General features: G+C 38.2%; 1 protein-coding gene across 1 annotated transcript; it reads right to left on the reverse strand.

Moving 5' to 3' along the window:
- Window positions 1-3,669: 3,669 nt before the first annotated feature.
- On the reverse strand, window positions 3,670-11,451 carry GORASP2 (golgi reassembly stacking protein 2; the record flags this gene model as incomplete). Its single annotated transcript, XM_026852439.1, is given in 12 exon segments — window positions 3,670-4,720; window positions 5,499-5,594; window positions 7,214-7,300; window positions 7,643-7,766; window positions 7,895-8,027; window positions 8,602-8,732; window positions 9,216-9,302; window positions 9,720-9,923; window positions 10,695-10,775; window positions 11,194-11,225; window positions 11,228-11,295; window positions 11,297-11,451. Coding segments are annotated over 12 exon segments (1,518 nt in total), but the record flags the coding sequence as incomplete, so codon positions are not given.
- Between the last annotated feature and the right edge of the window lie 905 nt (window positions 11,452-12,356).

Consider the following 12,356-nt stretch of genomic DNA (forward strand, 5'->3'; position numbering starts at 1 on the left):
TGCCTTTCCAGGTGCAAGGAAGAGCTGTGGCCAGGCAGGCATGTGGCCCACAGACAGACAGGACTGCACTTTCCCACTGTAAGGTAGTAAAACCACACACTCCACCTAAACCTTCTCAGCCAGAGCAGGTCTCCACATGCCAGGTCTGCGGCCTTTGAACTTTAAATCTTCATGCCATTTCACATGCCAAGTATGTCGTAACAGAAAACCAGCACTTTGGTACTAAATTGCAACTGAAATTATGTGCAAAGTCTGTTCCTCAGAAACACGAGTCATTCACCCAAGTGAAATTCTGATTTGCTAGCTGCGCCCTGGCAACATAATGTATTCACAAGGCCTAAGGATAGACATGAATTGAGGCTTCTGGAAAAGGATGTATTTGTTCCTTGCTCAGCTTACTAGCTCTCTAGCACCCATCTGCAAATCTCTTAGATATTCTGTAAAATGGCAGATTACTATGCTTTAACTCTTTTGCCAGGGCTGCAGGGCAGAACTGTTGAAGATTTACCTGAGCTAAATGAAATTTTCTGTTTGAATGGAGCAGTGAGTTGTTTGGTTTTAGTTTTCTGAGATTGGTTTTTGCACCTTAAGTATTTCACTTTAAAACTGTGCTATGGTAGGTGCTGGCTTCCCATTATTACACAGCCACAAAAAAGTTTCAACCACAGAAGTTACAGGCAAATCCGTTTGAAGATTTTTGTTTTCTGAGCTAAAGTTACTACAGGAAGGCACAGCACAGTGCATAACACTGTGTGCTGGGCTACACAAATCTGTATTAAACCATTGGCACTACCAATGGACAGAGTGGGACTACAAAGCATGCATTAGCTATAAACTACAAACACTTACAAATGAATAAATGCTTTTGTAGACTGATTCTCACCTACCATTACAGGGTTCAGAGCTCAAATGTGATGGATTCTAGGTGTCTAAGGGATGGACCAAAGAATCTGAAATTGGTGCCAGTGGGGCCTCCATGGTAGGGAGTGATTGTGAATACATTATTTTGACTAGTACAGACAAAACCTGTGTATAACTGAGGAAGACGGGGCACTACAATCAAACATCACTGATCCTTATCCTGTCCCCTTCAACTTAATTCCATAATCAGCACTTACATCACTGGGAGGTTGGAAATATTACCCAGGCCTCTTCGTCAGCATTACAGTATCTCAAACGAGTCCATGCCTGTAAGAATCTGCTTTCTTCAAAACAAACTTTCACCCTGTCCCATAGTTAGCATGGCTTATGTCAGCAAACTGCCAGCAAAATTCTGGAATTTAGAAATAGCTTAAGCTCAGCCCATTTCTGCCTTCAAATCAGTGGGTTTTAGTTATCTGCGATTCCTTAAAGTACTATCATTCAGCATCCAGCTGGCATCCATTTGACTACAGTTGCTGCTGGGGGGGTGGGCGGGAACCAGCCACCCTCATTGCTGAGCCTAGGCCTCTAAATTCGGCAGCAGGAAACTATTGCGCGCCATCTCGTGGCCCGGAGCAGCTATTTCCCCAAACCAAATCTTTGAGCTCCAAATTACGACAGGGAGGTCTAACGTTGGACCGGACTGATTTAAAAGATGGCTGTCGGGCGCAGAAACAGCCCACTGTATGACCCCACCAAAGCTCTGAAACCGTTCACCCTTAACGCTTTGCCCACACTCTGCCTTAACCTTGCAGCTTGAGCAGCTGCTTCCTGGAGCAGCAGCAGAACCTCCAGCTACAAAATGCACCTCTTCAGCGTGTGCTCTCGGTTTTTTGAGCAGAGCTGTAAAGACGGCCCTACACTCACAACACGCACACGTACCACTGAACACCACTGTCCCCAGAGCAGCCTTTGGTGGAGCAGGAAATTACCTTATTCCTTTTACAGTATGTCACACACATGTTAATCATTCTTAATTATATGCAAGGCTGGGGATGTTCACGGTACATCTGCCTTCTCGTCTGCTGTCAGTGCTTGTTAAAGAACTTTATGTGTCAATATTTTAAATAAACCCAATATGCCTATTTGTAACTGTTCATTAACATCTGAATACATGAACTCATGGAAACAAAATCTTATCTTAGTCCACATCCCTTTACACTTTAATTATTTTTTTGGAAAAAAAAAAAAAAGACCCTTGCCAGAAGTGATTAAGGTACAGTCTCATTAAATCTAGTCGAGGGAATTAAAAACAGGGACAGAGTACAATAGTATGACTTTAAGGTCCTTGCTTCTTTTTAAGTGGTAAATTTTCGACTTTTCAATGTTTATGACTTTTTAGCAGGGAGGTTACAGCTTAGAATCTGCATCACCACTTCACTGCCAAATTTGAAGTCATGTTCTTTTCAGTAGAACTGCTGATGGCTACACTTAAACACTGCCTTACTTCCACCACACTCATACCTATCAAAAAGCTGGAGCTATAAAGTCAGCAAGGGACTTTGAAATAGCTAACGGAAGCATACAACTTCAGAGTAAGCAACTCATTTTAACAACGGCACAACACCTAAGAAAGCTTGCAGTTTTCTGTTGGAAAGCATAGAAACATGACAACTGATTCCAGATGTTACTCCAAAGGACACTGTGACATACTGTAAGAACAAAAACCTACCCAAGTATTCTAGTTTAAGGCATTTGATTACAATCAGCCATTGCTCTCTATTTGCTATGTAACAAAATTTTTATTTCTACTGTTCTTGGGTGATAAAAGGAAAACAATAATGAGGATTCTAGTTGTGGAAGCATGTAACGAAGTTACAGGAGAGACCTGTGAAGCTTCATGCAGCTCAGTACTAACATACTTTCTCTGTATATAGCAAAGAGGGAACATCCTTCTTCTCATGTCAAGGTTTAGTTCTGAGGTATACGACTCCAGATTTACAGAGGTAAATAAAAATACATTCTGAGAAATGGTGGGCCCCCTACTTAACGAGGCAGAGGGATTTCACACTCCAAGCAGCTGAGAAAAGAAACTGCTCACAGTGTGAAAAAAAAAAAGTATTTGGAGTCTGGCTTTGACATAGGCTTTTGACAGAACAGATAATCAGGAAATGTGCAGTAGTGGGGCAGAGGAAAAACAAATACTTAAGTGATAAAGAGGAGCCCAGACAAGAGGTATTAGGATAAAGCTTCCACTTGAGCTAATTCTTTGAGACATTATGACCAGCAGTGATCAGGCACAACTACACTGCCAAAAGGGATTACGTAGCTGTTGAGACAGCCTTCAGCTCCAGCCTGCTGATGATATGGTTAAAGTTTGCATATGCTTCTAGAAAACACATTTAAATAAAATTGCAGTAGTACAAAAGGACTGTAGTAGTACAGAAGAGTCTTCCACATCAATCGTACCTGATACCAGAAGTGAATGCTATCACCTGGAGTACAGCACACACAGCAGTTTACACAAGTGTATAATCTACAGTTAATCTACCATTTTCAACCTGAACATCAATTTAAAAAGTCAAGTATGACTCATATGCAGGCAGATTTCATGACTCATTGCTGCAACAGATCTAATCGCTGGTGCTAATCCTGCCTGGCATTAAGAAGTCTGGCATTGCCTCTCAGATCCATTCCTCTGGAGGGGAGCCCTTTCACGGATCTGTGCTAGAGAGAGCTGAGCTAAAAACAGTTAAATGAGAATTTAAGCATTAAACAAATAAATGTGCTATTTGGTCACACAAAGGATAAAATTCCAGGAATTTATTGCTGTATGTATGCTTAAATCCATTAATTTGTCTTACAGTAGTCATGAAGTGCCAAATTGTGTGCTACATTTAACATTTCCTGCATTCCCTTCCAAATGCCATTTTACAGTGGGCGTATGAAACAACGCAGCAGCAGTCACAAAACATGGCTTGAGCATCTCTCAAGAGCTTAAAAATAAAGATTTGTGTACAAGCTGAATAACGAGATGTCAGTTAACAGGTCACTCAGCAACTTTAATAGAAATATTTTTAGCTGGAAGTTTTGCAGTGTTCAAATTTACAACTCAGACTAAACATTCTCATCCCCACTGTAGTAACAAGAGACTTGCAAAGAACAAGAACTATGGTACGTAAATGTCACACGCAAGAACCGCTTCATTTCTATCAGAAGCAAAAATTGCTAATTATAAGCAAGGACAGGCCTAGCAGGATAAGGCTGTCAGCCTATATTAAAAACATATACCTCCGAGTTTGGCAGTGGAATTCTATTTACCATCTTGACTTATTTTTTGGTTACATACAAGTACTCTTCCTCACCTCCCAACACACACACTTTATAAACCCCCTTTAATTTTTATTATACCTCCGTATTATTTACAGGACTCCTAAAGATTAAGTACAAACTAGTATGAAATTAATGACAGCTTGCTCTTCAAATATGTATCCCATGGCTAAATAAATACCAAGCCAATCCAACAGAGTGATCTGGAGTTATGATTCAGAAGCTTGTGTATCTGTGACTCCAGATGTTTTCTCATTAGCTATAGAGGATTCACTTGATCTGTCAACAATAGTTGCCTTAGAAGTTGGGGTAGCGCTATCCAAGGTGAGCATAGAGGTCTGTTCCACATTTACAGTAGTGCCAGGGTTGACGGAAAAGCTTCCAGCTTGAGTAATGGAAGGAAGCAAATCTGTAGGCACTGTAGATGCCTCTGTGACCAAAGGAAGCAAAGGAACACATTTGGGTGGCATTGATAGAGGTGTTATTCCCATTAGATTCAGAGGCGGCAAGGAGGGAAGGGATGGCAAACCTAAGAATTGGAAAAGAAAAAAAGAAAAAAAGGCAGTGAGCTGCGGCATACCACAGACAGATCTGGAGAGATTCTCTTTTTGCTTCAAATTTTTACCTTCTCTAATCTCATATTTACTCTTGGAGAGGAAGAAGCTTTTTGAACTCAGTAGGAGCATGATATATATGCAGCACTGATTCAGAAGGCTAGTTTCAAGCCTGATACTTTTCAGGTTCCAGAACTGAAGAATCAGAATAAACTCAAGTTTGCTTCTGCCTCCTCAGAGGACTAGATATGTAATGCATTAATACTGATGATTAGATTTTTCTGGCATTCACTGAAACTACCAGAAACAAGAAGTTAACAAGAACCTTATTCCACATAAGCTTCCAGTTTCTTTTTGCTTGCTCAATGTCCACCTTCAGCAGTTTTGTTTTATTCAAAACTATAAATCTAGTATCAGTTTGTACTTTTGGCATTCAGTCAGGGTGCTTCGATCTCCTCATCTAGCATACAAGGAAATACCTCATAGTTTCTTCTGCCCATAAAACTATATACTTTCATTCTCAGCACAATCTCTTTTGAGATCATAAATCAGGTAACAGAAGATCAAACAACTAAATACAGACACAGGTTTATAATTAATTTACCTAAAGACATATTCCTTGTCTACCTAATCTGGGTACTACCGTCAACTCCCATCTCAGACAAACATTCAATTTATCCTCTTCCAGATGAGAATGAGAATGTCAAGGAGAGACCCACTATCTGCAGCATTTCAGTCTGCAGAAGCACATACCAGGCTGTATGATTTCTGGAACAATGTGTGGTGCAGGTAAATTAAGTTTGGACAGATCAGTCAGGTTGGGAAGTCCTGCTGGTAATGGCATTAGACCTAAGAGAAGAGTAGAAAAGTTACAGCTAAAAATTTAAAATTGTTTTTTTCTAACTGTTTCTGAGGTCTTAGTGATGACAAAGTTATTTTTTATTGCTTTACATCTTGATTATAAATCTTTACATATAACAATGCAAATTCACCCAAGTTTCAGCTTTTCAGTTGCACAGTGAAAACAGATACCTATTGCAAGAAGTCTGGACTAGTAAATACATGATCCCAACCTTTCAGATTTTTGAGGAAAGCAGAATCTTATTTCAAGGAAATTAGTAGGTTTGCATTCCAAGTTCAGCTTTTAACAAAAGTAGTTATTTCACCACAGCACTATAACAGAAGCCCTTCATTCCTAATTTGAATGGCAGAAGATAATAATAGGACAAAGTACATAGTATTTCTGATCTCTAATATTGATTACTCTATTATTAGTCTTTTCTACTTAGTTCATAACTAGAGTTAAACAAAAAAATATATAGAAAAGGCAAGACACAGTAACTTTCAAAATCAGGAAGGACTGAAAATAGAAGAGAAACATATGATGAACACAACACGTGCTCTTCCATTATTGTGTTTGCTATGGAACATCTTTCCACTCCTGAATTTTCTGTCTTAGAAAACCTGTGTTTGGGGATAACGGCTCTATTCCTACTTTGTGCTTAGCTCAGGGAAGGCTATTTCTGAAATAAATTGTTGATACTACAGTAATAAGACAGAGATGAGAAAAGTCTTAAAGCAAGGCCACTGCACAGAGATTTTGATTAAAAACCAGTCATCTTTACCTACCTGTGAATTCATTAGCCACAAAGGCTGACATAATCTGTCTCAAAGAGTTTTCAGCTCCACTACAAGCAACTTGGGATTGAACTCTTTTTAAAATCTGAAAAAAGCTGAACTTCACACAAATTCACGCAAATTTTAAACCTTTTGTATATTTATTACCTACAATTTCACTAGTGTGACCATGAAAATTGGAAGAAATATTCTAATAGCTTTCAAAAAAGCAATAGTAGTATTCAGAGAACAAAAAAATTCATATGTGCAGATTTTGGGAATGGGGAACAACATTAACAGAAACTGAACTTCTTAGTAGTTTGCTGTTTTCTCTAAGCAGTACAAGATTAAAGTTCTGTGCCCTGGTTTGCATGCACTTAGCTCCACTACATATTTTTAATACGTTAGAAAGCATACCAGCAAGCATTACTTAAAACTTTAGGAAACATCTTTATCTACTTGTCACATAACACTAGAAACAAAATACAACTCTGGCTCTGCTCCTCCCAGCTTCTTGTACACCTGGACACAGGCAGGACATGGGGAGCTGGAAAGTCCTGGATCTCTTAGCAACAACTAAAGCCATCAGTATATTATCAACATTCTTCTCATACCAAATTCCATACTGGATCCAAAGCACAGCACTGTTCTAGCTGCTAAGAAGAAAAATTAACTCTGTCCTTGCCAAAACTAGGACACCAACTTGAGTTGTCTGTGTTACAGACATGTTGTGCACATACTCTACAGGGGGTGTGTGTGTGTGTCTGTAAAGATTCTTAACATTGTAGAGGTTGGTATGGAGATCTTCAATTCTTGTTTCAGAAGTGTTTTAAGGAATTTAACCTACTCACCTGGTAATGTAGTTGCTGGGTTAACTGGTGGCACAGAGGTAAGGGACTGACTGACTTGTGGTGGTAATAATGGAACTGTTGGAACACCTGGTGCAGTATACAAGAAAAGAACATTAATTTTAAGCATACAACACTTCAGCTCTCTTCCTCAAGGAGTACAAATATTTTTTTACTATTGGCCTTAACATGAAAATGTTGATGAAGAAAAACAGTATTGTAAATAATACGCATTATATTTCTCATAGAACTTGTTTGCAATTATTTTGTGAGCAAGCAGGGCACAATTACACTACTCTAGCCTTTGTTGTTGAGAAAACTTTGGGGAAAATGTTATTCTCTTCTGCCTTCTACTAAATTGCTAGAAAACCTGTGAATGCAAAGAATTCAGAAACCCCATGCATTTCAGAACTCAATTACTTCCATACTAACCTGTGCTGAGAACGTTACTGACAGTAGTTGAGGGTGAACTAATAGAAAGTCCTGAAAGACTCTGCTCGAGACCAGCTGACCCTGGGGGTAATGTGGCTGAGGGATTAACTGATGACAACTGAACCTTATGGAAAGAAAAAAAAAAGAAAGTTACATCATTAGGGTTTGTTTCCACAAGAACCAATGGAAGCAGAAAAGCAATATAACATCATAATTCATTTTTACCAAGCCAAAGAAGCAACTACAACTTACCTCTGTGAAGCCATCTTTGAGGGGACTGAGAGATGCACCAGGCAACTGGCCCGGGAGAGAAATTTTTTTTCCCTCTTCAAATGGACGTGTAGGTATCCTATGCAAATATCCATAACCAATGCCACATCCTAGGCTTTTAAAATATGAACATTTAGAAGTCAGTGAAGTGACTTTACAACTACAGACTCCATAGCAAGCAATCCATGAACTTTCAACAACTTCTGTACAACTATCTCCTCCCCACCAAAACATTGCCTCATTTTCTATGACAAAATAATCAGTATGAGACAACCAAAGGAAATTCTGTAGCTTTTAGCAATAAACATTTAGCACAAAATAAGTTTCATTGTTATTTAAACAAAGCAGCTGTACCAGGTATACAGCTTGAAATTCAACTCACAGTTGTTACTTGCAGTCTTCTGTTCTGGCTACCATGCACTATTTTAAGAATATTCTACAGCCTAAGTACTATTTGAAGCCTAATGCAGAAAGCAACCATTTTTGCACTAGCTAATCCACTGTGTAAATACACCCCTGCCCCCATTAGTAACTAAATCTGAATGCCAAGTAAATATATAATTTATTACAGCAGAAACGCCTTTGATATAATGATGCTCTTCCTATGTCTTTGTAGAAAGCTTAAGCAGCTTTTAGGCTCGTGCTGTAAGAAAGTCATCCTGTCCCCCTATAACATATGGTCTCCTTACCTGCCTTCTCCACCCCAGGCAGAATTTGGAGTAATCACCACTTCCCGACAATTATCTGTATCTGTGTTGTACACATAAAGCTTTAATGGCTTTGCTTCATGCGTTTCAATAAGAGAAAAGAGATCTTCAGACTGCAAAAGAATAAAAACAAATAAAGGTTTTCTTGTCCTTATTTTATCATTTGACATTAGAATGATCATCATCCTTGTCCTAACTTTCTATAACAGAACTTGCTACATGTTGCAGTTGTTGCAGTGCTGCTGTTTTATCACAAGGCTGACTTTAAAGTGTGCTTTGCTAGTGCAACTCAGAAGAAGTGGCAAAATCTAGATTTCAAATCTGCTATTTGAAATATTAATATTAGAGTACAAAAAAAGTTTCTGACTTCACTAACATATTTAAGAGCAGTTTTTATTTCCAGAATTGCATTTAAGCACAAAGAAGAGGCACCATGCCAGAGCTTCTTCCTCTTTGCATTAACTTACTTCCATTACCACTGAACAAACAGAACAGGATGTTTCAAACTGCCAAACAGAACTGAGGATGTTTCAAACTGCCCTGGTAGAATTTTTTTTTTATTTTAAAAAATCCAAATCTTATTTTTATATACTTACCTCATTCATGACAGTATCTGCTCCAATGATATAGTCACTATGAGGTCTAAGTCCAGCTAATGCAGCAGGAGAATTTGGTTCCACTTCCTAGTTTTAAGATGGAAAGTTACAAAACACTACATAACCGTCAGGGTGTAACAGAAATTAGATATTCGCTACACACAAGCTTTGAGTCAGATAAACAGGTCAAGTTTTCAATACAGTTAGTAGAACAGTCACTGAACTAGTGAAATGGTGGATATATTACAATCTCTTTTGATACCTTACAATACTCAGAGCTCCTTGTAACAAAACCATGGATTTAAATACAAGATTTGATAACATACTCAACAGACATACAGGTCTAGTTCAAAAGTCTTTCCAAATCCAAAACCCATTAAGAAAAAACAGACCAACTTGATCTCATAGCTTATGTACCCCCTTGCAACTTACTTATCAGTAAAAAAGATAAAAAGTTTAATAGTAAGCAACAGTTAAGAGAAATACTTTGAAGTCCATACATACCAAAACATGCCATACATTTTCATTGGCCCCATCAAAGCTGCAGAAACGAATGCTCACACCCAGCAGGCCCTGTCCACCCCACAGGTTGCTGGGTGTCACTGATGTTTCTCTCAGTTCCAGTGTTTTGCTACTGTACACTAGCATTTTTACAGGTTTTTCAACATTTGCTTTCAACAGATCCTTGAGAGTGTCATTGTCTTTATTCTGTGAATGTTCAACAAGAGCTTGGATTAGTGTTTAGAACAGCAAGCATCCAGTTCTATAGCACGACTTTTGTATTCCAAAGGTCCTATAAACACTGTGCATTATCAAAACATGTATCTACAGCTACTTTGTAACAAGCTCCCAGTCCCTTCACAATTCTAGAATACAACCCCAGTGAAACCTGGGATTTCACAGTAACAGGTCATGCTTTCCAAACATGAAAGCACTTTAATTAAATACAATGAGCCTTGAAGCTTTTCAGAGGCTTTCTTGAATCCTGCAGTACTGCTGGAAAACCTTACCCACAGCTGTTCTTTTCCACTGTTATGATGGTTTGCTGTCTCACTACAGCTCTGCTGGAAAATTTTCTCCCATGATTCCTGCCCAGCTAACAGCTCTGACAACAGCTCTTTCAATCAACCTGTATTGACCGAAATGAGTTTGCAAGTTCTCATACAAGTTACAGTCAGAACTAGGGGGGCAGTAACACAAGCAGCTAGAGGTGGATCAAGAGGTAGTACTATTTTCTGCTGGCACACATTTCTGCAGACAGCATGTCTGTCTGCATCCTTATTCTCCAGCTAAATTTTTGATAGAATTGGAACTACAGGGTGAAGGAAATTAGTTTCTGATGCAGTTAGACCTTCTCATTTTAAACTAAGGAGAAATATTTTACATATATTTAAATAAAACAAATGCACTGACTTACCTATATAAATAAGATTCTCAACACATTGTTTACATTCAGTTATAAAATAGCAATACACTTACCAATCTTGAACCATTGATGGACACGATGAAATCAAAGAATGGCTCCAATCCAGCTCTATATCCTGGTGAGTTTTCTTGTACCTAACAAAGTTAAACAAGAATTCAGCAAAAGGGTACCAATGCTGACTCAGATTAGGAATTATATTTCTACTCATGCAAACTGCAGTTCCAAAAGCAACTGCTGTTTGTATATATGACTTTTAAATGTTAAAATATAATCTTTTTGACGAAAAAAATCCCTCCCTTAAAAAAAAAAGAGAAAGGAACAGTTAAAAAGAATCAGTAATTTATAAATTATTGAGGAATGACACAGAAGTAGCCACTCCCTGTGAGAAGCACTGCTTAACAGTTGCAGCAGATAAACTGCAGATATTTATTTCAATAAAGGAGATTATGGTCAAAGATCAAAAAAATTCTGAATTCTAAAAAAGCTGGTTAAAAAGCAGTATCTTTCCACATAAATACCAACATTGGACCTTGCTTTTTATCTTACACTTACAAGAGGAAAAAGAGAGTCACATCTGCATAAGTAGAAGGGTTGTTATGATTAAACATCACCTGTTGACATTCTTGACTCAGAGAGGGCCAACAAGCTGCAAGAAAAAGGACACAAGCAATTTTGCAGCCATGGAAGCTCAAATAATTCAACCACTCCACTAGGACATGTCCTAAGTATTAGATACACATTGCTCCCAGAAGCTTAAAGTATGCTTTTAATTCCAAATGGAGTAACTGAAAAACATTTTGCCAGTGTTGTTTTTTACTATTACATGCACTGCTGACAGACAAAAGTAATTCCAATATGGCTATCAGATTTTTCCTACAGCCTTTGTAGTAAAGACTATCTTTATTTGTAAACTGATTCATTTTACCCTCTGGCTTTTTCTTTTATGTGCTACATTAATCTTTCAAAAAGATCTAAAAACTGTTACCCTTTACAGTGTGGTTTCTTATTATGTGTTATTCTGACAGAACTGGTACAAATCTGTCTAATTCTGCAGGAACTGAGTTTTCTTAATATGACTCATCTAGAACAAAATATTCCACTATGGAAAAAAAAGTGCTTGATTACTACTAAAACAGTCCTCTTGAGTCTATTTATCTCTGCCCAACACAGAATCAGAGCATGGAAAAACTGAAATTATTTGTGGGTAGCTTTCTGTAATGGATGCCAGAAGCTTAGAACATCAGTGTCACCTAACCTAAACATTCATTAAAGAAAAATTAATCTGGAATCAGTAGTTCCAGAGTCACATCAGACACTCTGATTGCTGTCCAATATTTGTAAAGCAGCAAAAAAGTATGAAACCAGCCTTATCTCAAAGTAATAAAAATCACTGAGGCAGCAATAACATCCCCAAACATTTATAATTTCTAACTAGAACATGAAGTGTGTTTGCAGCAGTGTCTTCAAGATGCCTACATGCTCCTTGGAAATAATTTCCTACAACAGGAGGTACAGATATTCTCCCTCTATGCCAAATATTAACTGTATGGAACCACAGCTCTCAACCACCAAAGTAACTTGCAGTCCTGCTAACTAGATCCAAACTACTGCCTCCATATTCCTTAATCTGTTGGTTCAAGATGCCTCTCACCAAGAATAACTAGAGATCAGATAGCAAGCTGTGCACCAGATAACAGGGTAAAAGTATAAGCTAA

The sequence above is a fragment of the Athene cunicularia genome, assembly GCF_003259725.1.
Source record: "Athene cunicularia isolate RWA chromosome 7 unlocalized genomic scaffold, athCun1 chr7_part1, whole genome shotgun sequence".
In the NCBI taxonomy this organism is placed as follows: Eukaryota; Metazoa; Chordata; class Aves; order Strigiformes; family Strigidae; genus Athene; species Athene cunicularia.